Source organism: Dendrobates tinctorius, unplaced genomic scaffold, assembly GCF_039654945.1.
Source record: "Dendrobates tinctorius isolate UK_male_01 unplaced genomic scaffold, ASM3965494v1 ptg000497l, whole genome shotgun sequence".
In the NCBI taxonomy this organism is placed as follows: domain Eukaryota; kingdom Metazoa; phylum Chordata; class Amphibia; order Anura; family Dendrobatidae; genus Dendrobates; species Dendrobates tinctorius.
The window spans coordinates 593,488-620,973 of NW_027362157.1; the positions used below are offsets into that span (position 1 = coordinate 593,488).

The following is a 27,486-nucleotide window of genomic DNA, read 5'->3' on the forward strand; positions in this document are numbered from 1 at the left end:
TGTTTTCCAGTCTTCGTAAGGTGCACCCCATCTCTAGCAAGTAGTCCATCGTAAAAGTAATTCACTCCGTGATCCATAAATCCAAATCGTTGCTGACGGCACCATCGACGTAGCCAGTTGTTCACCTGCAGAATCTTATTCCACCTCCTAGTTCCATGGCCATCCACTGGGAGGATGGCAGAGAAGACCACCTGCGCTCCCAGTTCTTTCACTTTCTTGCCTAAGTCTTCAAAGTCTCTGCAGATGGTTTCCAGGTCGTTTCTTGCGGTGTTCTGGACTATTGTATCCTCAGTCTGGTGGATTGTTTATGGAACTTTTAGTTTTGCCTATAATAAAGGTCTTGGGATTGTTCACACTTCCCTCGCTCTGTTGATTGTGTGGTATCGGAAAAGGACCCATTGACAATAATGATATAGTAATCTCCATGGTGTGTCTCTATGACTTTTCCAGTATAATCCATCTTTCCTGTACTATAGTACAACTCATCCTGATAAATATCAGGACTTGAACATATCGTCATTATATATTTTCCATGGATATACAATCACTCTTGTTATATCGTCCTGATATGTCTAATTATTGAGTGCTGTGTACGTCTGTACAATAGTTAATGGCGCTGGTATACTCTGGAAAGGATTCAGCTGCAAATAAGGCAATAACCACAAAATTGTGAAGAATTAACAGTATGTAGATGGTGATAAATACATTTGCACTAAGAATGCCTTCCTAAATGGGAGATGAAGAGTGTAAGTGGCCCTATTGGGATATAGGCGCGTTCAGGAGCCCGCGTGTTAGCCGGAGTTGAGTCACCACGTTGCTAGTGATGTCGGTTGAATCTATGGGGTAGTAAAGTCTTGGCACACCCAAGGTATAGGCCTGAATGTCCCAGTATCTGTAGGGACAGACAATCTTAAGGGCTGTGTATAAAAGGAAAAAGATAGTCACCTCACCTGTCGGCATGTGTTGTGGGAAGCACGGACCACGTGCAGTCATCACGTAGTAGTCAGAACAAAGTGGAAAAAAGGTCCAGCTTCACAAAAAGTCCAATTTATTGTATAAAATATAGTCCAGAAACAGTAAAATTTACATGAGTAACAAATAGGCAATCTTAAGGGCTACAGGTGAGTCCACCGGGGTCTAATGGATGGTACTAGAAGTTGAGATATAATAAAATCATAATAGGCAGGACCCGAAGCTCAGAAACCTTACTGTAGGTCTTCCCACCAATAAATGTGTGGACTACAGTATAGGGACGGTAGTTTTCCCTTTCCCGTGGTGAGCTCTCTGTAGTGCCGGGTGATGGTCTTCCGCGCCGTGTGTTGTGAACACGTAGATGGGACCTGCCCAGCCAGATGTTGCCAGTACGCAGGCTCTCATGGTGGTGGCCGCATTCCCGCGGCTGGTCGTAGAAGCCTCACAGAGCACTCGTCACTGGCCGGGACAGCGCCCTGACTTCATCTGCTCACCGTCTGTCTTCATGTCGACCATCACCCGGCACTTTTAGAACAAACCACGGGGAATTACATTGATTTCCAGGGAGAAATTCTTCATTTACTGGAACAATTTCAAGTTGCCAACTGTAACGGGGTCTACCCAGGCTGGGGTACCTCTTTCAGTACCACCCCGTGTTTTTGGAGGTCCGCTCTGCGTTGGCTGGAGTCTGAATGAATGAAGCTTGCTGGAATTCCTTGGTTACATGGGCGCATATAAAAGATCACTGCTTCTCCACGTATTTCCAGTCTGACAACACTTTACTCACAGGACACAGAATATATCACACAGATACAGAGGGCAGGCCAATAGAAAAGTGGCAGGCCAGACATGCATTACAAAAGCTGCAGGTGGCTAGAGCCTGCCGATGTATACTGTGAGAATTACAAAGGTGGGGGGAAGGCGGACAAAAGGAGAATATCGTGTCCCCTCTGCCCACGGGCGCAGCCTGTGGGCTGATGCATTAGGGACATGCATCTCACATAGAACCTATTATACATACATATAACTGCACAACATATTCTGGGTGCTAAGTGGTTCTGTAACACGGCTCCCCTTTTCAGCGACGCGATCGGCATACACAGTCTGATCCTCAGCGGATCGGTTTGGGGATGACCGAAGTTTATGGGGTTGGTACAAGTTCCGTTTGTCGACTTAGTCCATCGGCATTACCATTTTGTTTGCCGGGTCTGTGGTGGATGGTGTAGTCCAGAGGTTGTAGGGCTAAACTCCACCGCAGCAATCTGGCGTTGTCTCCGGAGACCCGATTAAGCCAGACTAGGGGATTATGTTCCGTTAGGAGGGAAAACTGTTGTCCATACAAATATGGTTGCAATTTCTTGAGTGCCCATAGTACCGCCAGGCACTCCTTCTCGATGGCCGCATAGCTTACTTCACGGGGCAGTAGTTTCCGACTCAGGTAAGCTACCGGGTGTTCTTGGCCATCCAGCCCAACTTGGCTCAGTACTGCCCCCAATCCAAACATAGAAGCGTCTGTGTGAACAAGGAAACGTTTAGTTGGATCGGGTGCGGCCAATACAGGGGTATTGGTGAGGGCGTCCTTTAGTTGGCGGAAGGCTTCTTCACACTCTGAGGTCCAGGTTACCTGGCGGGGTTGGTTCTTCCTGGTCAAATCAGTGAGGGGCTTGGCTACGCTGCTGTAATTGGGAACGAATTTCCTGTAATACCCCGCTGTCCCTAGAAACGCCATGACCTGGGTTTTAGTGCATGGGATGGGCCATTTGGCTATGGCCTCAATCTTGGCTGGTTCTGGTCGCTGTTTCCCACTTCCCACCCAATGCCCTAAATACTGAACCTCTGCTTTGCCCACGTGACACTTGTTTGGGTTCAGGGTGATTCCGGCCTGGTGGATCCTGTCCAATACTGTCTCTAGGTGATTTAGATGCTCTTCCCATGTCGCACTGTAGATAGCGATGTCGTCCAGGTAGGCACAAGCATAGTCCTGGAGACCATCCAGAAGCCGGTCAGCCAGCCTTTGGAAGGTCGCCGGGGCATTCTTTATCCCGAATGGCATAACTCGAAACTGGAATAAGCCGAACGGGGTGACAAATGCCGACTTGGGAATAGCATCAGGACTAAGGGGAATCTGCCAGTAGCCTTTGCATAGATCGATGGTGGCCAAATACTTTGCCCCCGCCAGCCGGTCTAACAACTCATCCACACGCGGCATGGGGTATGCATCCATCACTGTTTTCTCATTGAGCTTACGATAGTCTACACAAAACCGTGTAGTCCCATCCTTCTTGGGCACTAACATTACGGGGGATGCCCAGGGACCATCTGACTCTTCAATGACCCCTAAACGCAACATCTCTTGTATCTCTTGTCGCATCCCATCTCGTACAGACTCAGGGACGCGGAAGGGGTTTTGTCGCAGGGGGGTCTGATCCTGGGTCTCAACCTTGTGTTGTGCCAGGCGAGTGTACCCCGGTCTCTCTGAAAACATCCTCTGTCGCTGCTTCAACAACGCCTCCGCCTGCTGTCTCTCCCGGGGGCCTAGGTCTTCACCCAAGTGTACCTGGTCCCATGTTTTAGACTGAGTCCTTTCACCTAAGACATCCGGCAAGGGAAGTCCGGCTAAATCCTCTGCTTCAGGTGCACAGATGGCCACTACCTCTTCAGGGCGCTCCCGGTAGGGCTTCAGCTTATTCACGTGGAACATGCGGATAACCCTGGGGTCGTCCCAATCGGCGACATAATAGCTTGTGTCGGCTATTTTCCCCACTACCTGGTAGGGCCCCTGCCATGCAGCTTGAAACTTATTCTGCTTAGTGGGCTCTAACACCAGGACCTTCTGTCCTGTTTCCAAAGTGCGCTCTCTGGCCCTCCGATCGTACCATACGCGCTGGCGCCGCTGTGTCACCTGCTGGTTCTCACGTACAACCTGGGTCAGCTCCTGTAGGCGGTCCCGGAATTCCAGCACATAGGGTACACTAGGTACCCCTTCTATGAGGCCCTCCCCTTCCCAGTGTTCCAGCACTAAGTCTAGGTGTCCCCTTACCCGTCTCCCGTATACCAGCTCGAACGGCGAGAACCCCGTGGATTCTTGGGGCACCTCCCGATAGGCAAACAGGAGGTGTGGCAAGAATTTCTCCCAGTCCCTGTAGGTCCTGGTAAAAGTCCCAATGAGCTGTTTTAATGTCCCGTTAAAGCGTTCACACAACCCATTAGTTTGCGGGTGGTACGGGGCGCTTCTAATGGACTTTACGCCGCACAGCTTCCACAGTTGGTTGGTCACCTCTGCTGTAAACTGGGTACCCTGGTCCGAGATAATCTCCCGGGGAAATCCAACCCGTGAGAAAACCTGGAGCAGGGCGGCCACCACCGTCTCTGCCAGTATGTTAGGTAACGCAACCGCCTCTGGATACCGTGTGGCATAATCTACCCCTGTCAATATATACTTTTTCCCTGATGGACTGGGTTTGGCTAACGGCCCTATCAGATCGACCGCTACTCGGCTAAATGGTTCCTCCACAATGGGGAGGGGGCGTAATTTGGCCTTGCATCGATCCCCCCTCTTGCCAATGCCCTGGCAACTGTCACAGGTCTGGCAGTACTGACGAACATCATAGGTTACCCCCGGCCAAAAGAAGTTTTGTGTCAGACGATGCCTGGTGCGACTGACGCCGAAGTGCCTGGCCAAGGGTATATCATGAGAGATTCGCAGTAACTCCTGCCTATACTTCTTGGGAACTACCAGCTGTTGTTTTATAGTGGGGCTCGTCCCTGTGTGGTGCTGCTCTGTGATCCGGTAGAGGAGTCCCTGCTTCCATACAAACTGTTCCCCTTCCAGTACTCTTCTCCCCTCCTGTGCCTTCCCACGATATCCCTCTAATGAAGGATCCTCAAGTAACTCCCTGTTAAAGTTATCTGGGGTGGCCCAAGAAATGTGTCTGGCTATGGGAATACGTGCAGGGCTGGGATGTCTTACCTGGGCCTCCTCTGAGTGTGATTCCGCCTCCGCAGCTCGAGCTTGTCTCCGGGTGGTCACAGGATAGATCTCAGCCAGAGGGGCCACCGAGAATGCAGACAACAAGTGCCCCAAGTCATTTCCCAGCAAGACGTCTGCAGGCAAATCCTCCATCAAGCCGACCTCAACAAGGCCATCCCCGACTCCCCAGTTCAAGTGAATCCTGGCAGTGGGTAGTCGATGTATAGCTCCCCCTGCTACACGGACTGCCACTGTCCGGTCCGTCTTCTCTTGGTCCCGGACGAGATGAGGCTTCACAAGGGTCAAAGTTGCCCCGGAATCTCATAGTCCCTGCATACATTTCCCATTAACCCACACGACCTGTCGATGCTGTTGTCGATTATCTGCCCGGGCTGCCTGCACTGGGTCTACTTCATGCAGCACTTCCTCCATCTCTTCCACCCCTTGGTTAGTCGTAGCCCCCAATGCCGGGTCAGCTTCGCCTTGGTAGCAGTGTACAGCAGCCCGGCTGAAGGTAGCTGTTCCCGCCTTTTGCCACTGGGTATGCGGAGTCCGGTTGGGACATTGTCTTTGCAGGTGGCCCAGCTGACGACAGGTGTGGCATCGTGCCCCAGGGGGACTGTGGTAGGCCGGGTTTCTAGCTGGTCCCCCTACAATCTTCGGTGGTTTGGGGCCCTCCAGGTCCATGGGCGGGCTCCTAGTGACAACCTTTGATCCAGACAACTGCGGCCTCTTGGCATCATGATGTTCATCGGCCAGATGAACGGCTTCCTCAAGAGTCGTTGGCCGCCTGTCCCGAAGCCATTCCTGTGTCTCGGGGTTTAGTCCATTAAAGAATCGTTCTAACAGGAAGAGCTGGAGGACGTCCTCCTTAGTGGTTGCTTGGCTCCCTTCTACCCACTGTAGCAGTGACCGCCGTAATTTACAGGCCCATTCAGCGTGGGTATCTGTTACGCGTTTTATAAGTCCGCGGAACTTTTGGCGGTAGGCCTCTGGTGTCAGTGCATACCGGGCCAAGATCACTTCTTTGATCCGCTCATAGTCCATACAGTCCTCATCAGGTACCATGCGGTAGGCGTCCGCTGCCCGGCCTGTCAGCTTGCTGGCCAGAATCTGAACCCGTTCCTCCGGCTTCACTTGATGAAGGGCACACTGCCGCTCAAAGTCCTGCAGAAAGCCATCAATGTCTTCCTCTGCCTCCCCCAACTGTCGGAAGGCATTATACTGGATCTTTTTGTGGCTTACTGTTTAAGGTACCTGGTCGAAGGCCAGAGCTCCCCCTGCTCGCTGGCTCTCCTCTCTCCGCTCTGCCATCTCCATCTTGGCCAGCTCCAGTTTGGTCCGCTCTGCCATCTCCATCTTGGCTAGCTCTATCCTGGTCCGCTCGGCCATCTTTTCCTTCAGATCATTACGCACATCAGCCATCACCTCTCGTATGATCTCTACTGCAGGGTTTAGGCCATAGAACGCCAGTCTGTTCTTTACCTCCCTCTGGAATTCGGTCTCCTCCACATTCACAATGGGGGGCGCTGCACTGTCATGTTCCATGATGGCTGCTATCAAATCCGCTTTTGTTTTGTTGCTGGCGATCAACCCTCGGGCTTCCACCAGATCTTTTAATGTAGTTCTCTTTAACTTCTGGTAGTTATTTTCCATTCATTCCTTTCCTCCTGTAGAAGGGGTATCAAATCCCGCTGTCTGCCACCAGTGTAACGGGGTCTACCCAGGCTGGGGTACCTCTTTCAGTACCACCCCGTGTTTTCGGAGGTCCGCTCTGCGTTGGCTGGAGTCTGAATGAATGACGCTGGCTGGAATTCCTTGGTTACATGGGCGCATATAAAAGATCACTGCTTCTCCACGTATTTCCAGTCTGACAACACTTTACTCACAGGACACAGAATATATCACACAGATACAGAGGGCAAGCCAGTAGAAAAGCGGCAGGCCAGACATGCATTACAAAAGCCGCAGGTGACCGGAGCCTGCCGATGTTTACTGTGGGAATTACAAAGGTGGGGGGAAGGCGGACAAAAGGAGAATATCATGTCCCCTCTGCCCAGGGGCGCAGCTGTGGGGTAACACGTAACACCAACACTTTCGGTCTTGATGTATATTGTCTGTGTCATTATAGCCGTGTTTTTATACTTTGTGTCCATGTTTTTACGTTTTGCTGTTATAAGAAATTGAGAACTTTTGTCTTTTAGCATTTTCTCTCTGACCCCTGTTGGTGACTGAACGCTGCCAGAGCTTTTTTTGGGTATGTATCCACGGTCAGTAAAAGCTGCGGGTTTTCTGTATCCCAAGAGGTAATGAAAACCATGCTCTAGCTTGTGCTCACATGGAAGGATGCCTGACTAGTGAAGGCTGGTGGGCGGAGCCTGCCTCATTAGCATACTTTTGTCATGCTCCACCCTAGGCTCCACCCCTCAGCTCTGAGCCGGGCCCCAGCCGAGCTGTAGATTTTGCTTTCTCTTCTCTGTATCTCTTCCGCTTCACTCATCCTGGGCTGATCCTACACAGTATATACTGTGATCTCCCAGTTGCCTCCAGAGCTGCACTCCTAGTTCTGCTGGTTTTACTCTCAATCTGCAGGACCCCAGCTCACCCGGAATCGCCGGCTCCATCATGCCTTACGCTCCATTCAGCACAGCAGACAGTGTTCTGTTGCGGTTTTTATGGAGAAAAGCTATATTTATAATCAGCTCTCAAATACAAATGTCCGGTGACGTCCAGCACCTGCACTGACTGAGCCCCAGAATAAGACCCCCATATCCATAGCACAAGGCCTGACCTGCGAGCTGGCAGAGCAAAGACTTAGTGGTCTGTGTTGGTCCGTGGCTTAGTGGTATGTGTTGGTCTTTGGCTTAGTGGTCTATGGTGGTCTTTGGTTTAGTGGTCTGTGGTGGTCCTTGGCTTAGTGTGGTCTGTGGTGGTCCTTGGCTTAGTGGTGTGTTTGGTGGTTCATGGCTTAGTGGTGTGTAGTGGTCCACGGCTTAGTGGTCTGTGGTGGTCCATGGTTTAGTGGTGGTCCATGGCTTAGTGGTGTGTGGTGGTTCTTGGCTTAGTCGTGTGTGGTGGTCCATGGCTTAGTGGTCTGTGGTGGTCCATGGCTAAGTGGTGGTCCATGGCTTAGTGGTGTTTGGTGGTCCATGGCTTAGTGGTGTGTGGTGGTCCTTGGCCTAGTGGTGTGTGGTGGTCCATGGCTTAGTGGTCTATGGTGGTCTTTGGCTTAGTGGTGTGTGGTGGTCCACGGCTTGGTGGTGTGTGGTGGTCCTTGACTTAGTGGTGTTCTATAGCTTAGTGGTCTGTGGTGGTCCATGGCTTAGTGGTGTTTGGTGGTCCATGGCTTAGTGGTGTGTGGTGGTCCATGGCGTAGTGGTCTATGGTGGTCTTTGGCTTAGTGGTCTGTGGTGGTCCTTGGCTTAGTGGTGTGTGGTGGTCCATGGCTTAGTGGTGTGTGGTGGTCCTTGGCTTAGTGGTGTGTGGTGGTCTTTGGCTTAGTGGTCTGTGGTGGTCTTTGGCTTAGTGGTCTATGGTGGTCTTTGGCTTAGTGGTGTGTGGTGGTCCATGGCTTAGTGGTGTGTGGTGGTCCATGGCTTAGTGGTCTGTGGTGGTCCATGGCTTGGTGGTCTGTGGTGGTCCATGGCTTAGTGGTCTGTGGTGGTCCATGGCTTAGTGGTGGTCCATGGCTTAGTGGTGTGTGGTGGTCCACGGCTTGGTGGTGTGTGGTGGTCCATGACTTAATGGTGGTCTATAGCTTAGTGGTCTGTGGTGGTCCATGGCTTAGTGGTGTATAGTGGACCATGACTTAGTGATGTAAGGTGGTCCTTGGCTTAGTGGTGTGTGGTAGTCCTTGGCTTAGTGGTGTGTAGTGGTCCATGGCTTAGTGGTCTGTTGTGGTCTATGGCTTAGTGGTCTTTGGTGGTCCATGGCTTAGTGGTCTGTTGTGGTCTATGGCTTAGTGGTCTGTGGTGGTCCATGGCTTAGTGGTGTGTGGTGGTCCTTGGCTTAGTGGTGTGTGGTGGTCCATGGCTTAGTGGTGTGTGGTGGTCCTTGGATTAGTGGTGTGTGGTGGTCTTTGGCTTAGTGGTGTGTGGTGGTCCTTGGCTTAGTGGTGTGTGGTGGTCCATGGTTTAGTGGTGTGTGGTGGTCCATGGCTTAGTGGTGTTTGGTGGTCCATGGCTCAGTGGTCTGTGGTGGTCCATGGTTTAGTGGTCTGTGGTGGTCCATGGCTTAGTGGTCTGTGGTGGTCCTTGGCTTAGTGGTGTGTGGTGGTCCATGGCTTAGTGGTCTGTGCTGGTCCATGGGTTAGTGGTGGTCCATGGCTTAGTGGTCTGAGGTGGTCCATGGCTTAGTGGTGCTCCATGGCTTAGTGGTGTGTGGTGCTCCATGGCTTAGTGGTGTCGAGTTCCTGCTGCGTGGGTTTAGCCACATACAGTATGTAAGCACAGCGTGGCGTTGCCGTGAGGGGCACGGGCAGCACAAGCAGCGCGGCTCCTGAGAGATCTGCTTTTTGTGTCAATGCCCCATTGTAGCGGCTCCCGGGGCGACTGCAGAGCTGCACTCTGGAATTGTGTCCTCCGCCGCCTCTGACTTCTTCTACCTTCCTATAGTGGGGACTTCTTGTTTCCTACTTTCCTCGACATGTAAATGGTGGGACAGTTTAGATAGCGAAATACGGGTGGCAGAACAGATAAAGAATAAAGGCCAAAGGGGATTCTTCTGTCTTCAGGGACGTTTCCTTCGCTGCCCCCTTCTCCTGGTGTTAAATGTTTTGTCGTCTTCCAAGTTGGTGGAGATACCAAAAAAGAAAAGGTCAGAAGTTCCTTCCTTTGTGTGACGGTGAAAGTGGGGGGCTCAGGGCTTCTGTGCCTTTCTCCGCAACAGGGGCTGAATAGAAAGTAGTGTAGAAAAAGTGCTGCAGAGCGAGTGGACGGGAGGCAGCGCCCTGGGAATAAAGCCCCTCTGCATATTTTATAGGGGGCCAGAGACTCGGGACTCCGTTGTTTCAGCCACTGTGAAAGCTTGTCAGGCTGGCAGATAAACGATGTGTCGCCTTTTCAAGTAACGTACACTTCCGCAAGGCGCTATTGTCCCGGCGGATTTATATCAGGAACCAGTAACCCTCTCCCTCTTTTTTCCCCCCTCTTTTGACCATCCCTGAAATGCTGCTTGTCCTGCGCTCCACTCCCAGGGGTCACAACGCCAGAGAGAGCAACACTGAGCGCACCTGAGGGGCTCATCCCTTCCCGTCCTCCCAGGATTAACTGGTCCTCGTGTTCTTCAGCTGCACCGATCTGGAAGGAAGCGCTGATGGGTCTGCGAGTGGTAGGTCACTGTGGGCATGTCATGTCACCAGGCAAATGTGCACCCTGTCGCATGCATATCTAGAAGGTACACTATCTGTAGGGTGGTGCACACCAGGTCACTGGTGGGTATTTGCTCTATCTGTAGAGTGGTGCACTCCAGGTCACTGGTGGGTATATGCTCTATCTGTAGAGTGGTGCACTCCAGGTCACTGGTGGGTATATGCTCTATCTGTAGAGTGGTGCACTCCAGGTCACTGGTGGGTATATGCCCTGTCTGTAGGGTGGTACACTCCATGTCACTGGTGGGTATATGCCCTGTCTGTAGGGTGGTACACTCCATGTCACTGGTGGGTATATGACCTGTCTGTAGGGTGGTACACTCCATGTCACTGGTGGGTATATGCCCTGTCTGTAGGATGGTGCACTCCATGTCACTGGTGGGTATATTTCCTGTCTGTAGGGTGGTGCACACCAGGTCACTGGTGGGTATAGGTCCTGTCTGTAGGGTGGTGCACGCCAGGACACTGGTGGGTATAGGTCCTGTCTGTAGGGTGGTGCACGCCATGTCACTGGTGGGTATAGGCCCTGTCTGTAGGGTGGTACACTCCATGTCACTGGTGGGTATAGGTCCTGTCTGTAGGGTGGTGTACTCCATGTCACTGGTGGGTATATGCCCTGTCTGTAGGGTGGTACACTCCATTTCACTGGTGGGTATAGGTCCTGTCTGTAGGGTGGTGTACTCCATGTCACTGGTGGGTATAGGTCCTGTCTGTAGGGTGGTGCACGCCAGGACACTGGTGGGTATAGGTCCTGTCTGTAGGGTGGTGCTCGCCATGTCACTGGTGGGTATAGGCCCTGTCTGTAGGGTGGTACACTCCAGGTCACTGGTGGGTATAGGTCCTGTCTGTAGGGTGGTGTACTCCATGTCACTGGTGGGTATATGCCCTGTCTGTAGGGTGGTACACTCCATGTCACTGGTGGGTATAGGTCCTGTCTGTAGGGTGGTGTACTCCATGTCACTGGTGGGTATAGGTCCTGTCTGTAGGGTGGTGTACTCCATGTCACTGGTGGGTATATGCTCTGTCTGTAGGGTGGTACACTCCATGTCACTGGTGGGTATAGGTCCTGTCTGTAGGGTGGTGCACTCCATGTCACTGGTGGGTATTTGCCCTGTCTGTAGGGTGGTGCACTCCATGTCACTGGTGGGTATATGCCCTGTCTGAAGGGTGGGGCACACCATGTCACTGGTGGGTATAGGTCCAGTATGTAGGGTGGTGCACTCCAGGTCACTGGTGGGTATAGGCCCTGTCTGTAGGGTGGTGCACTCCATGTCACTGGTGGGTATATGCCCTGTCTGTAGGGTGGTGCACTCCATGTCACTGGTGGGTATATGCCCTGTCTGTAGGGTGGTACACTCCATGTCACTGGTGGGTATAGGCCCTGTCTGTAGGGTGGTACACTCCATGTCACTGGTGGGTATATGCCCTGTCTGTAGGGTGGTACACTCCAGGTCACTGGTGGGTATTTGCCCTGTCTGTAGGGTGGTACACTCCATGTCACTGGTGGGTATATGCCCTGTCTGTAGGGTGGTACACGCCAGGTCACTGGTGGGTATATGCCCTGTCTGTAGGGTGGTGGACTCCATGTCACTGGTGGGTATTTGCCCTGTCTGTAGGGTGGTACACTCCATGTCACTGGTGGGTATATGCCCTGTCTGTAGGGTGGGGAACGCCATGTCACTGGTGGGTATAGGACCTGTCTGTATGGTGGTACACTCCATGTCACTGGTGGGTATTTGCCCTGTCTGTAGGGTGGTATACTCCATGTCACTGGTGGGTATTTGCCCTGTCTGTAGGGTGGTACACTCCAGGTCACTGGTGGGTATATGCCCTGTCTGTAGGGTGGTGCACTCCAGATCACTGGTGGGTATATGCCCTGTCTGTAGGGTGGTGCACTCCATGTCACTGGTGGGTATTTGCCCTGTCTGTAGGGTGGTACACTCCATGTCACTGGTGGGTATTTGCCCTGTCTGTAGGGTGGTACACTCCATGTCACTGGTGGGTATTTGCCCTGTCTGTAGGGTGGTACACTCTATATCACTGGTGGGTATAGGCCCTGTCTGTAGGGTGGTACACTCCATGTCACTGGTGGGTATTTGCCCTGTCTGTAGGGTGGTACACTCCATGTCACTGGTGGGTATTTGCCCTGTCTGTAGGGTGGTACACTCTATATCACTGGTGGGTATAGGCCCTGTCTGTAGGGTGGTGCACTCCATGTCACTGGTGGGTATAGGTCCTGTCTGTAGGGTGGTGCACTCCATGTCACTGGTGGGTATATGACCTGTCTGTAGGGTGGTACACTCCATGTCACTGGTGGGTATTTGCCCTGTCTGTAGGGTGGTACACTCTATGTCACTGGTGGGTATAGGCCCTGTCTGTAGGGTGGTGCACTCCATGTCACTGGTGGGTATATGACCTGTCTGTAGGGTGGTACACTCCATGTCACTGGTGGGTATATGACCTGTCTGTAGGGTGGTGCACTCCATGTCACTGGTGGGTATATGACCTGTCTGTAGGGTGGTGCACTCCAGATCACTGGTGAGTATTTGCCCTGTCTGTAGGGTGGTACACTCCATGTCACTGGTGGGTATATGACCTGTCTGTAGGGTGGTGCACTCCATGTCACTGGTGGGTATATGCCCTGTCTGTAGGGTGGTGCACTCTATGTCACTGGTGGGTATAGGCCCTGTCTGTAGGGTGGTGCACTCCATGTCACTGGTGGGTATATGACCTGTCTGTAGGGTGGTACACTCCATGTCACTGGTGGGTATATGACCTGTCTGTAGGGTGGTGCACTCCATGTCACTGGTGGGTATATGACCTGTCTGTAGGTTAGTACACTCCATGTCACTGGTGGGTATATGACCTGTCTGTAGGGTGGTGCACTCCATGTCACTGGTGGGTATATGCCCTGTCTGTAGGGTGGTGCACTCCAGATCACTGGTGAGTATTTGCCCTGTCTGTAGGGTGGTACACTCCATGTCACTGGTGGGTATAGGCCCTGTCTGTAGGGTGGTGCACTCCATGTCACTGGTGGGTATTTGCCCTGTCTGTAGGGTGGTACACTCCATGTCACTGGTGGGTATTTGCCCTGTCTGTAGGGTGGTACACTCCATGTCACTGGTGGGTATTTGCCCTGTCTGTAGGGTGGTACATTCTATGTCACTGGTGGGTATAGGCCCTGTCTGTAGGGTGGTGCACTCCATGTCACTGGTGGGTATATGACCTGTCTGTAGGGTGGTACACTCCATGTCACTGGTGGGTATATGACCTGTCTGTAGGGTGGTACACTCCATGTCACTGGTGGGTATATGCCCTGTCTGTAGGGTGGTGCACTCCATGTCACTGGTGGGTATTTGCCCTGTCTGTAGGGTGGTACACTCCATGTCACTGGTGGGTATTTGCCCTGTCTGTAGGGTGGTGCACTCCATGTTACTGGTGGGTATATGACCTGTCTGTAGGGTGGTACACTCCATGTTACTGGTGGGTATATGCCCTGTCTGTAGGGTGGTGCACTCCATGTCACTGGTGGGTATATGCCCTGTCTGTAGGGTGGTGCACTCCATGTCACTGGTGGGTATATGCCCTGTCTGTAGGGTGGTGCACTCCAGATCACTGGGGGGTATAGGTCCTGTCTGTAGGGTGGTGCACTCCATGTCACTGGTGGGTATATGACCTGTCTGTAGGGTGGTACACTCCATGTCACTGGTGGGTATTTGCCCTGTCTGTAGGGTGGTACACTCTATATCACTGGTGGGTATAGGCCCTGTCTGTAGGGTGGTGCACTCCATGTCACTGGTGGGTATAGGTCCTGTCTGTAGGGTGGTGCACTCCATGTCACTGGTGGGTATATGACCTGTCTGTAGGGTGGTACACTCCATGTCACTGGTGGGTATTTGCCCTGTCTGTAGGGTGGTACACTCTATGTCACTGGTGGGTATAGGCCCTGTCTGTAGGGTGGTGCACTCCATGTCACTGGTGGGTATATGACCTGTCTGTAGGGTGGTACACTCCATGTCACTGGTGGGTATATGACCTGTCTGTAGGGTGGTGCACTCCATGTCACTGGTGGGTATATGCCCTGTCTGTAGGGTGGTGCACTCCAGATCACTGGTGAGTATTTGCCCTGTCTGTAGGGTGGTACACTCCATGTCACTGGTGGGTATATGACCTGTCTGTAGGGTGGTGCACTCCATGTCACTGGTGGGTATATGCCCTGTCTGTAGGGTGGTGCACTCTATGTCACTGGTGGGTATAGGCCCTGTCTGTAGGGTGGTGCACTCCATGTCACTGGTGGGTATATGACCTGTCTGTAGGGTGGTACACTCCATGTCACTGGTGGGTATATGACCTGTCTGTAGGGTGGTGCACTCCATGTCACTGGTGGGTATATGACCTGTCTGTAGGTTAGTACACTCCATGTCACTGGTGGGTATATGACCTGTCTGTAGGGTGGTGCACTCCATGTCACTGGTGGGTATATGCCCTGTCTGTAGGGTGGTGCACTCCAGATCACTGGTGAGTATTTGCCCTGTCTGTAGGGTGGTACACTCCATGTCACTGGTGGGTATAGGCCCTGTCTGTAGGGTGGTGCACTCCATGTCACTGGTGGGTATTTGCCCTGTCTGTAGGGTGGTACACTCCATGTCACTGGTGGGTATTTGCCCTGTCTGTAGGGTGGTACACTCCATGTCACTGGTGGGTATTTGCCCTGTCTGTAGGGTGGTACATTCTATGTCACTGGTGGGTATAGGCCCTGTCTGTAGGGTGGTGCACTCCATGTCACTGGTGGGTATATGACCTGTCTGTAGGGTGGTACACTCCATGTCACTGGTGGGTATATGACCTGTCTGTAGGGTGGTACACTCCATGTCACTGGTGGGTATATGCCCTGTCTGTAGGGTGGTGCACTCCATGTCACTGGTGGGTATTTGCCCTGTCTGTAGGGTGGTACACTCCATGTCACTGGTGGGTATTTGCCCTGTCTGTAGGGTGGTGCACTCCATGTTACTGGTGGGTATATGACCTGTCTGTAGGGTGGTACACTCCATGTTACTGGTGGGTATATGCCCTGTCTGTAGGGTGGTGCACTCCATGTCACTGGTGGGTATATGCCCTGTCTGTAGGGTGGTGCACTCCATGTCACTGGTGGGTATATGCCCTGTCTGTAGGGTGGTGCACTCCAGATCACTGGGGGGTATATGACCTGTCTGTAGGGTGGTACACTCCATGTCACTGGTGGGTATATGACCTGTCTGTAGGGTGGTACACTCCATGTCACTGGTGGGTATATGACCTGTCTGTAGGGTGGTGCACTCCATGTCACTGGTGGGTATATGCCCTGTCTGTAGGGTGGTGCACTCCAGATCACTGGTGAGTATTTGCCCTGTCTGTAGGGTGGTACACTCCATGTCACTGGTGGGTATAGGCCCTGTCTGTAGGGTGGTGCACTCCATGTCACTGGTGGGTATTTGCCCTGTCTGTAGGGTGGTACACTCCATGTCACTGGTGGGTATTTGCCCTGTCTGTAGGGTGGTACACTCCATGTCACTGGTGGGTATTTGCCCTGTCTGTAGGGTGGTACATTCTTTGTCACTGGTGGGTATAGGCCCTGTCTGTAGGGTGGTGCACTCCATGTCACTGGTGGGTATATGACCTGTCTGTAGGTGGTACACTCCATGTCACTGGTGGGTATAGGTCCTGTCTGTAGGGTGGTGCACTCCATGTCACTGGTGGGTATATGACCTGACTGTAGGGTGGTACACTCCATGTCACTGGTGGGTATATGCCCTGTCTGTAGGGTGGTACACTCCATGCCACTGGTGGGTATATGCCCTGTCTGTAGGGTGGTACACTCCATGTCACTGGTGGGTATATGACCTGTCTGTAGGGTGGTACACTCCATGTCACTGGTGGGTATATGCCCTGTCTGTAGGGTGGTGCACTCCATGTCACTGGTGGGTATTTGCCCTGTCTGTAGGGTGGTACACTCCATGTCACTGGTGGGTATTTGCCCTGTCTGTAGGGTGGTACACTCTATGTCACTGGTGGGTATAGGCCCTGTCTGTAGGGTGGTGCACTCCATGTCACTTGTGGGTATATGACCTGTCTGTTGGGTGGTACACTCCATGTTACTGGTGGGTATATGCCCTGTCTGTAGGGTGGTGCACTCCATGTCACTTGTGGGTATATGACCTGTCTGTTGGGTGGTACACTCCATGTTACTGGTGGGTATATGCCCTGTCTGTAGGGTGGTGCACTCCATGTCACTGGTGGGTATATGACCTGTCTGTAGGGTGGTACACTCCATGTCACTGGTGGGTATATGCCCTGTCTGTAGGGTGGTACACTCCATGTCACCGGTGGGTATATGCCCTGTCTGTAGGGTGGTGCACTCCATGTCACCGGTGGGTATTTGCCCTGTCTGTAGGGTGGTGCACTCCACATCACTGGGGGGTATATGCCCTGTCTGTAGGGTGGTACACTCTATGTCACTGGTGGGTATAGGCCCTGTCTGTAGGGTGGTGCACTCCATGTTACTGGTGGGTATATGACCTGTCTGTAGGGTGGTACACTCCATGTCACTGGTGGGTATATGCCCTGTCTGTAGGGTGGTACACTCCATGTCACTGGTGGGTATATGCCCTGTCTGTAGGGTGGTGCATTCCATGTCACTGGTGGGTATTTGCCCTGTCTGTAGGGTGGTACACTCCATGTCACTGGTGGGTATATGCCCTGTCTGTAGGGTGGTGCACTCCATGTCACTGGTGGGTATATGCCCTGTCTGTAGGGTGGTGCACTCCATGTCACTGGTGGGTATATGCCCTGTCTGTAGGGTGGTGCACTCCACATCACTGGGGGGTATATGCCCTGTCTGTAGGGTGGTACACTCCATGTCACTGGTGGGTATAGGCCCTGTCTGTAGAGTGGTGCACTCCATGTCACTGGTGGGTATATGCCCTGTCTGTAGGGTGGTGCACTCCAGATCACTGGTGGGTATATGCCCTGTCTGTAGGGTGGTACACTCCATGTCACTGGTGGGTATAGGCCCTGTCTGTAGGGTGGTACACTCCATGTCACTGATGGGTATATGCCCTGTCTGTAGGGTGGTGCACTCCATGTCACTGGGGGGTATATGCCCTGTCTGTAGGGTGGTGCACTCCAGAACACTGGGGGGTATATGCCCTGTCTGTAGGGTGGTACACTCCATGTCACTGGTGGGTATAGGCCCTGTCTGTAGGGTGGTGCACTCCATGTCACTGGTGGGTATATGCCCTGTCTGTAGGGTGGTGCACTCCAGATCACTGGTGGGTATATGCCCTGTCTGTAGGGTGGTACACTCCATGTCACTGGTGGGTATAGGCCCTGTCTGTAGGGTGGTACACTCCATGTCACTGGTGGGTATATGCCCTGTCTGTAGGGTGGTGCACTCCATGTCCCTGGTGGGTATATGCCCTGTCTGTAGGGTGGTGCACTCCATGTCACTGGTGGGTATATGCCCTGTCTGTAGGGTGGTACACTCCATGTCCCTGGTGGGTATATGCCCTGTCTGTAGGGTGGTGCACTCCATGTCACTGGTGAGTATTGCCCTGTCTGTAGGGTGGTACACTCCATGTCACTGGTGGGTATAGGCCCTGTCTGTAGGGTGGTGCACTCCATGTCACTGGTGGGTATTTGCCCTGTCTGTAGGGTGATACACTCCATGTCACTGGTGGGTATTTGCCCTGTCTGTAGGGTGGTACACTCCATGTCACTGGTGAGTATAGGTCCTGTCTGTAGGGTGGTACACTCCATGTCACTGGTGGGTATAGGCCCTGTCTGTAGGGTGGTGCACTCCATGTCACTGGTGGGTATATGCCCTGTCTGTAGGGTGGTACACTCCATGTCCCTGGTGGGTATATGCCCTGTCTGTAGGGTGGTGCACTCCATGTCACTGGTGAGTATTGCCCTGTCTGTAGGGTGGTACACTCCATGTCACTGGTGGGTATAGGCCCTGTCTGTAGGGTGGTGCACTCCATGTCACTGGTGGGTATTTGCCCTGTCTGTAGGGTGATACACTCCATGTCACTGGTGGGTATTTGCCCTGTCTGTAGGGTGGTACACTCCATGTCACTGGTGAGTATAGGTCCTGTCTGTAGGGTGGTACACTCCATGTCACTGGTGGGTATAGGCCCTGTCTGTAGGGTGGTGCACTCCATGTCACTGGTGGGTATATGCCCTGTCTGTAGGGTGGTGCACTCCAGATCACTGGTGGGTATATGCCCTGTCTGTAGGGTGGTACACTCCATGTCACTGGTGGGTATAGGCCCTGTCTGTAGGGTGGTACACTCCATGTCACTGGTGGGTATATGCCCTGTCTGTAGGGTGGTGCACTCCATGTCCCTGGTGGGTATATGCCCTGTCTGTAGGGTGGTGCACTCCATGTCACTGGTGGGTATATGCCCTGTCTGTAGGGTGGTGCACTCCAGATCACTGGTGAGTATTTGCCCTGTCTGTAGGGTGGTACACTCCATGTCACTGGTGGGTATAGGCCCTGTCTGTAGGGTGGTACACTCCATGTCACTGGTGGGTATAGGCCCTGTCTGTAGGGTGGTGCACTCCATGTCACTGGTGGGTATTTGCCCTGTCTGTAGGGTGGTACACTCCATGTCCCTGGTGGGTATATGCCCTGTCTGTAGGGTGGTGCACTCCATGTTACTGGTGGGTATATGCCCTGTCTGTAGGGTGGTACACTCCATGTTACTGGTGGGTATATGCCCTGTCTGTAGGGTGGTGCACTCCATGTCACTGGTGGGTATAGGCCCTGTCTGTAGGGTGGTGCACTCCATGTTACTGGTGGGTATATGCCCTGTCTGTAGGGTGGTACACTCCATGTTACTGGTGGGTATATGCCCTGTCTGTAGGGTGGTACACTCCATGTCCCTGGTGGGTATATGCCCTGTCTGTAGGGTGGTGCACTCCATGTCCCTGGTGGGTATATGCCCTGTCTGTAGGGTGGTACACTCCATGTCACTGGTGGGTATAGGCCCTGTCTGTAGGGTGGTACACTCCATGTCACTGGTGGGTATAGGCCCTGTCTGTAGGGTGGTGCACTCCATGTCACTGGTGGGTATTTGCCCTGTCTGTAGGGTGGTGCACTCCATGTTATTGGTGGGTATATGCCCTGTCTGTAGGGTGGTACACTCCATGTTACTGGTGGGTATATGCCCTGTCTGTAGGGTGGTGCACTCCATGTCACTGGTGGGTATATGACCTGTCTGTAGGGTGGTGCACTCCATGTCCCTGGTGGGTATAGGCCCTGTCTGTACGGTGGTGCACTCCATGTCACTGGTGGGTATATGCCCTGTCTTTAGGGTGGTGCACGCCATGTCACTGGTGGGTATAGGTCCTGCTATTTCACAGAGGTGGCATATTAGGGGACTGGTGCACTTGTGAAATACTCTGAAAATACCAAGTGTGACGAGAAACCCGGGAAGGAAAGAAAAACTCCCAAGGATCCTTCACCCTATAATCGTGATGCTGCGATTTCCCATCTAATGTAAAGTTTCAGAGGTTATATCGGTACTGGAGCGTTATAAGAGGGGCTGATATCAGTCACATATGGTGTAATGTCTGGAGGTTATATCAGTTCTGGAGCATTATAAGAGGGGCTGATATCAGTCACATATGATGTAATGTCTGGAGGTTATATCAGTACTGGAGCGTTATTAGAGGGGTGATATCAGTCACATGGTGTAATGTCTGGGGGTTATATCAGTACTGGAGCGTTATAAGAGGGGCTGATATCAGTCACATATGGTGTAATGTCTGGAGGTTATATCAGTTCTGGAGCATTTTAAGAGGGGCTGTTATCAGTCACATATGATGTAATGTCTGGAGGTTATATCAGTACTGGAGCGTTATTAGAGGGGTGATATCAGTCACATGGTGTAATGTCTGGGGGTTATATCAGTACTGGAGCGTTATAAGAAGGGCTGATATCAGTCACATATGATGTAATGTCTGGAGGTTATATCAGTACTGGAGCGTTATTAGAGGGGCTGATATCAGTCACATATGGTGTAATGTCTGGGGGTTATATCAGTACTGGAGCGTTACTGGAGCGTTATTAGAGGGGCTGATATCAGTCACATATGGTGTAATGTCTGGAGGTTATATCAGTACTGGAGCGTTATAAGAGGGGCTGCTATCAGTCACATATGGTGTAATGTCTGGGGGTTATATCAGTACTGGAGCGTTATAAGAGGGGCTGCTATCAGTCACATATGATGTAATGTCTGGGGGATATATCAGTACTGGAGCGTTATTAGAGGGGCTGATATCAGTCACATATGGTGTAATGTCTGGAGGTTATATCAGTACTGGAGCGTTATTAGAGGGGCTGATATCAGTCACATATGATGTAATGTCTGGAGGTTATATCAGTACTGGAGTGTTATAAGAAGGGCTGATATCAGTCACATATGGTGTAATGTCTGGAGGTTATATCAGTACTGGAGCGTTATAAGAGGGGCTGATATCAGTCACATGGTGTAATGTCTGGGGGTTATATCAGTACTGGAGCGTTATAAGAGGGGCTGATATCAGTCACATATGATGTAATGTCTGGAGGTTATATCAGTACTGGAGCTTTATAAGAGGGGCTGATATCAGTCACATATGATGTAATGTCTGGAGGTTATATCAGTACTGGAGCGTTATAAGAGGGGCTGATATCAGTCACATGGTGTAATGTCTGGGGGTTATATCAGTACTGGAGCGTTATAAGAGGGGCTGATATCAGTCACATATGATGTAATGTCTGGAGGTTATATCAGTACTGGAGCTTTATAAGAGGGGCTGATATCAGTCACATATGATGTAATGTCTGGAGGTTATATCAGTACTGGAGCGTTATAAGAGGGGCTGATATCAGTCACATGGTGTAATGTCTGGGGGTTATATCAGTACTGGAGCGTTATAAGAGGGGCTGATATCAGTCACATATGATGTAATGTCTGGAGGTTATATCAGTACTGGAGCGTTATTAGAGGGGCTGATATCAGTCACATATGGTGTAATGTCTGGAGGTTATATCAGTACTGGAGCGTTATTAGAGGGGCTGATATCAGTCACATATGGTGTAATGTCTGGAGGTTATATCAGTACTGGAGCATTATAAGAGGGGCTGATATCAGTCACATATGGTGTAATGTCTGGGGGTTATATCAGTACTGGAGCATTATTATTATTATTATTTATTTATTTATATAGCGCCATTGGTTCCATGGTGCTGTACATGAGAAGGGGGTTAAATACAAATTACAGATATCACTTACATTAAACAAACTAACAATGACAGACTGCTACAGAGTGGAGAGATGACCCTGCCCTTTCGGGCTTACATGCTACAGGATGGTGGGGAAGGAGACAGTAGGTTGGTGGGTTGCAGCAGTTCCGCTGTTGGTTGAGGTGATATCACCGGTAGTGGTGAGAGAGAATGAGGTAGCAGGGTCATTGCAGGCTGTATGCTTTCTTGAAGAGGTGAGTTTTCAGGTTCCGTCTGAAGGATCCAAATGTGGTTGATAGCCGGACTTGTTGGGGCAAAGAATTCCAGAGAATAGGGGCTATTCGGGAGAAGTCTTGGGGGCGGTTGGGTGAGGAGCGAATAAGTGTGGAGGAGAGAAGGAGGTCTTGGGAGGACCGGAGATTACGTGAGGGAAGGTATCGGGAGATTAGTTCAGAGACATATGGGGGAGACAGGTTGTAGATGGCCTTGTAGGTCAGTATTAGTAATTTGAACTGGATACGCTGAGGGAATGGGAGCCAGTGAAGAGATTTGCAAAGGGGAGAAGCGGAGGAGTAGCGAGGAGAGAGATGAATTATTCGGGCGGCAGAGTTAAGGATGGACTGGAGAGGTGCGAGGGTGTAAGCAGGGAGACCACAGAAAAGGATGTTGCAGTAGTCGAGGCGGGATATGATGAGGGCATGTACAAGCATTTTAGTAGATTGAGGGTTGAGGAAAGGGCGGATTCTGGAAATATTTTTGAGCTGGAGGCGACAGGAGGTTGAAAGAGCTTGGATTTGCAGTTTGAAGGACAGGGCAGAGTCAAAGGTTACTTCGAGGCAGCGGACTTCTGGTACTTGGGAAAGCGTGATGTCATTAATTGTTGAAGCTAGGTCGGGTAAATAAGATCTGTGAGCTAGAGGAAAGTTGATGAGTTCAGATTTGTCTACATTGAGTTTGAGGAAGCGAGAGGAGAAGGAGGAGGATATGGTTGATAGACACTCTGGGATTCTGGACAGCAGAGAGGTGATGTCTGGGCCAGAGAGGTAGATCTGAGTGTCATCAGCATAAAGGTGGTAGTGGAATCCGTGGGACTTTGAGTTGCCCCAGACCAAGTGTATAGATTGAGAAGAGTAGGGGTCCTAAAACAGAGCCTTGAGGGACTCCAACAGAGAGAGGGTGGGATGAGGAGGTGGTGTGGGAGACGCTGAATGTGCAGTTGGAAAGGTATGAGGAGATCCAGGATAGGGCAAGGCCTTTGATGCTGAAGGAGGAGAGGATCTGTAGTAGGAGGCAGTGGTCAACTGTGTCAAATGCAGCGGACAGGTCTAGAAGCAGGAGTATAGAGTAATGCCCATTTGATTTGTCTGTAAGTAGGTCGTTAGTAATTTTGGTCAGGGCTGTCTCAGTGGAGTGATGGGGGTGGAAACCAGATTGTAGATTGTCAAAGAGCAAGTTAGATGATAGGTGGGAGGAAAGTTCAGCGTGGACATGCTGTTCCAGGAGTTTGGAAGCGAATGGAAGCAATGATATTGGGCGATAGCTGGACATGGCGGTTGGGTCGAGGGTTGGCTTTTTAAGGATAGGCGTGATTGTGGCATGCTTGAAAGCAGAAGGGAAGGTACTGGACGTTAGTGATAGGTTTAAGAGGTGGGTTAGGGATGGGATAAGTGTGGTGGTGAGGTTGGGGAGGAGGTGGGATGGGATGGGGTCAAGTGCACAGGTTGTGAGGTGCGATTTGGAGAAGAGGCGATTAAGCTCCCCTTCAGTGATGTTGGAGAGTGAGATTATGGGGTTTGGGCATTGGTCTGGTATACAAAGGGGTTGTGGTGGTTGAGTGATGAAGACTTGCCTTATTTGGTAAATCTTGTTTTTGAAGTGTGTGGCAAGGTCCTCGGCAGAGATGAGGGAGGTTGGAGGAGGCAGTGGTGGGCGGAGGAGGGAGTTAAACATTTTGAATAACTGTTTTGGGTTGTAAGATAGGGAAGATACGAGGGTTGTGAAGTAGGCCTGTTTAGCAGAGGTGAGGGCAGATTTGAAATCGAGTGTTGCCTGTTTGAATGTGGTGAAGTCATCTTGCGAATTTGTTTTCTTCCAGCGCCGCTCTGCAATCCTGGACACTTGCCGGAGCTTTTTAGTGGTGTTATTGTGCCAGGGTTGTCTGTTGATACGTCGCAATCTGCCATGAACGAGAGGGGCAACCGTGTCAATAGCTGATGCGAGAGTGGCATTGTAGAAAGCAGTGGCACTGTCTGTGTCACGGAGTGAGGATATGGATGCCAGTGGTAGAATAGAGTCAGAGAGCGCGTGGGTGTCTAGGTGTTTCTGCGGGGGGGTGCATGTTGCTGGACATGGGTGCCAGGTGAGGAGGACAGGGATGAGAAAGTGACTAGATGATGATCAGATAGAGGGAGAGGGGAGTTGGTGAAGTTAGAAAGAGAGCAGAGACGGGTGAAGACCAGGTATAATGTGTGTCCATCTGTGTGGGTGGCTGAGGAGGACCACTGAGTAAGTCCAAAGGATGAAGTAAGGGACAGGAGTTTGGAGGCTGTTGACTGTAGGGTATCAGTGGGGATGTTGAAGTCACCCATGATGATAGTGGGGATGTCAGTTGAAAGAAAGTGAAGAAGCCAGGTAGAGAATTGGTCAATGAAGGCAGTGGTCGGGCCTGGAGGTCGGTATATGACGGCCACTTGGAGGTTGGAGGGAGAGTAGATGTGGACAGAGTGGACTTCAAAAGAGGGGAGGATTAGGGAGGGAAGAGGTGGGATTGGGTTGAAGGTGCAGTTGGAAGAAAGGAGAAGACCCACTCCTCCAACTTGTCTGTTGCCAGGGCGAGGAGTGTGGGTAAAGTGGAGGCCGCTGTAACACAGCGCAGCAGGTGAGAGGGTGTCAGCCATGTTTCTGTGAGGCCGAGGAAGGCAAGATTGTGAGAGAGAAAGAGGTCATGAATCACATGGAGCTTATTTCATATGGAGCGGGCATTCCAAAGTGCACGCGAGAGAGGGAGCAGGGGGTTGGGTGTCAATGGCACAGGTTTTAAGTTGGAAAGATTGTGGTAGTTCTTATTAGATAGGGAGCGGTAGGAAGGGGAAGTAGTGGGGGGTGAGAGCTGTGGGGGTCCAGGATTGGTAGATATGTCGCCAGCGGTGAGGAGAAGCAGAGAAAGGGAGAGCAGATGGGAGAAGGAAAGAGGGCAGCTTGTTTTATGTTTCATTCGGACAGATTTGAGGTTGAGGAGCAGTTCAGCAGAGGAAGTCAGGTGGGGAGGGAAGGGGAGATGATTATTTGGTTAGAGGCTGCTGGGGTTTGGGGATAGCGAAGGAGAGTGAGGACTAAAGGAGCAAACACTGTGAGGGCATATGTAAACATGGTGAAGAAATAAGATAGGTTAAGAGAAGCTAGGTGAAAGTAATAAGAATGGCTTACTCAGCAGACATACCCAAAAGAGACAGGTAGATAGCGTGGGGTCCTGACTCCTGCCGAGATTAACTGCCGTAGTAATAACTGCATTTTCGCGATACTTTTGCTGCCGTGATACTTATGCTGCAGGGAGACACACGTGCACTACACGAGTAGTGGAGCTGGCCAGGTGGATGGAAGTTCCCACCTGGGATTACTGTCTGGGAGCATATAATTGAGCTGGCTGCTCTTGGAGGTTGCTGGTGATTTCCTCATTGTGCATTTGGAGCTCTTTTGTCCCCTGCCTGATCTGCATGGTTCAGCTAAGTGATTCTTTTGCTAATCCTCTGCAACTAATCTGGTTATGTCTTTTTTTTGCTTTCTGTTTTGCTGCCAGGGTTCAGCGTGCTCCCTGCTGGTGGCAGCGCTGGGCCCTGCTTCATATGTTGCAGCTGGCTCAGTCCCCTGTTATGTTAGTATCTTTTTGCTTTGCTGTCAGTTTATACCAAAGTGCAGATCTAGCGGGGGTGAGATCGTGTGATCTCAGGTCTTTTTGTATATCAGTAGTGTTGGACTTTTTCAGGGTTTTGTGCGTGATTGCAGACAGTATCTTTCCTTTCCTGTCCTGTCTAGGCAGCTTGGGCCCCATCATTTGCTCAGTGTGTTCTCTGCCTGTGTTTGTGTCTCATCTTGTCTCACCAACAATATATGTTTGGGGGCTGTCGATTCCTTTGGGGTCTGCTCTGGGGCAGTTTTGCTTTAGGCTTAGTTAGTCCTCCGGTTGTGGCGAGGCGTCTAGGGCATTGTAGGTACGCTCCACGGCTAGTGCTAGTTGTGTTGATAGGATCAGGGGTCTGCAATCCGCTTAGTTACCAACCTCTCTGGTCTTCTGGTGGCTTAGCAAGTTCCTGCCATCCTCCTCGGTGACCCATTCATAACAGATTAGGTTCCTGCTCGGCGATAGGTGCTTAACCTATATAGGGACATTTAGGGCAGAGAGGGTGTTGTCAGATCTGCCTTGGGGTCTCCACTCCCCTCTTCCCCAGTGATTTGTCTCCCCCTTACCTCTTCCCGTTGTTGTGCATCTAGCTTCTCACTCACCCAGCATGACATTATCACCAGCCGTATACATTTAGTAGAGAAAAAAAAAAAAAGGAAAAAAATACATTGACACTTTTTTTGTGGTTGTGTTTTTTTTTTTTTCACCTTTCCCCGGGTTCATGGATCGCATTTCTGTGCTGGCAGAGCAGCTGCGGAGTCGTCACTGGAGGTGACTGACCTTCATTCTGAGGTCAGCAGCTGCAGGCTCCTACTGTGGAGGGCTCTGCGGGACGGCTCGTGCAGTTTTAACCCAAAATTGCCCTGTCAAACAGGTTTTCGGAGGTAGGGACAGATTTTTTTTATATTTAAAGAAGCATGAAAATTTTATTTTAAACTTCGTCCTTACTCTTCTGGGGATGAGGAGCAACGAGTAGGAATTTCATTGTTGCAGGGAGATCCTCAGTCCTGGGCTTTTTCTCTTTGCCACATTGTTCTCTTTGTCTCCGGTCTGTAGAAGGGTTTTTCAGGGCTTTAGCCCTGATCTATGATTTGTCTCCGGTCTGTAGAAGGGTTTTTCAGGGCTTTAGCCCTGATCTATGATCATCCTGACCATATTTCCTTGGCTGAATCCAGGCTCTGTCGCCTTCCACAGGGGAATCATTCAGTGGAGACTTATAGCTCTGAATTCCGCAGGTGGGCGACCGATACCAAATGAAATGACCCGGCTCTTAGAAGACAATTTTGTCACGGCCTTACAGAATGGTTGAAAGATGCTTTTGGCAGTGTACGAAACCCCAGAGTCCCTGAAGGCCGCCATATCATTGGCTATGCGGGTGGATAAATGCCTGCTGGATAGGTGGGTAAGACCACCTTCTCCTGAGCCCTCTTTCCGGAACAATACTCCTGTGCTGGGGGGACGATTCAGGGGTGAACCTATACTCCCCCCCCCCCCCCCCCCCCCCCCCCTGACATTTTATTAGGGCCTGTCCTTTGATTCCTAAACAAAATGAGACTCGATTAACCCTTGGGAGTCTGGAGTTGGAAAATCAAGGGGTATGTTCGTCGTCAACCTGTAATTCTCGATTTGTCCTGACAGCAGAGGTGGTGCTAGAGAGCAGGACTGAGAATGTCTGTGCTTGTAGATGGTGGCGCTGGAGTCAGTATGGTGGATGCTGAGTTTGCTAGAACTCATGGGCTTGCTTGCTCTAGCTTAGCTAAGCCTGTTCCTATTGACGCCATTGACTCAGCACCACTTGCGCTGACACAGACTGTACATAACCTAAGACTGTAGCATTATGAGGTAATTCTTATGTCCTGGAGGGTCTTCTCACTCCCATTGTTCTGGGGTTACCCTGGTTGGTGAACCATAATCCGATAGTGGATTGGCAATCCAGAGAGATTGTGCAGTGGGGAGATAACTGCTTAAGCGTTTCCATTCCTGCAGTATCTACAGGGATCTTACTGGCG

The 27,486-nt window shown here is 51.3% G+C and overlaps 1 protein-coding gene across 8 annotated transcripts in view; it reads left to right on the forward strand.

The window, feature by feature from the left end:
• The window catches only part of SLC6A9 (solute carrier family 6 member 9), a 280,632-nt gene that overhangs the window by 155,384 nt on the left and 97,762 nt on the right, over nucleotides 1-27,486 (forward strand). For 3 of the 8 annotated variants that reach the window (XM_073564871.1, XM_073564873.1, XM_073564872.1), the window contains exon 3: nucleotides 10,137-10,270. The exons of 4 other annotated variants lie outside the window; for them this stretch is intronic. In XM_073564871.1, coding sequence (XP_073420972.1) covers nucleotides 10,137-10,270 — 134 coding nt within the window. Of the gene's footprint in view, nucleotides 1-9,877; nucleotides 10,007-10,136; nucleotides 10,271-27,486 lie in introns of those variants that run through there. One more of the 8 variants, XM_073564878.1, reaches the window with a different exon arrangement.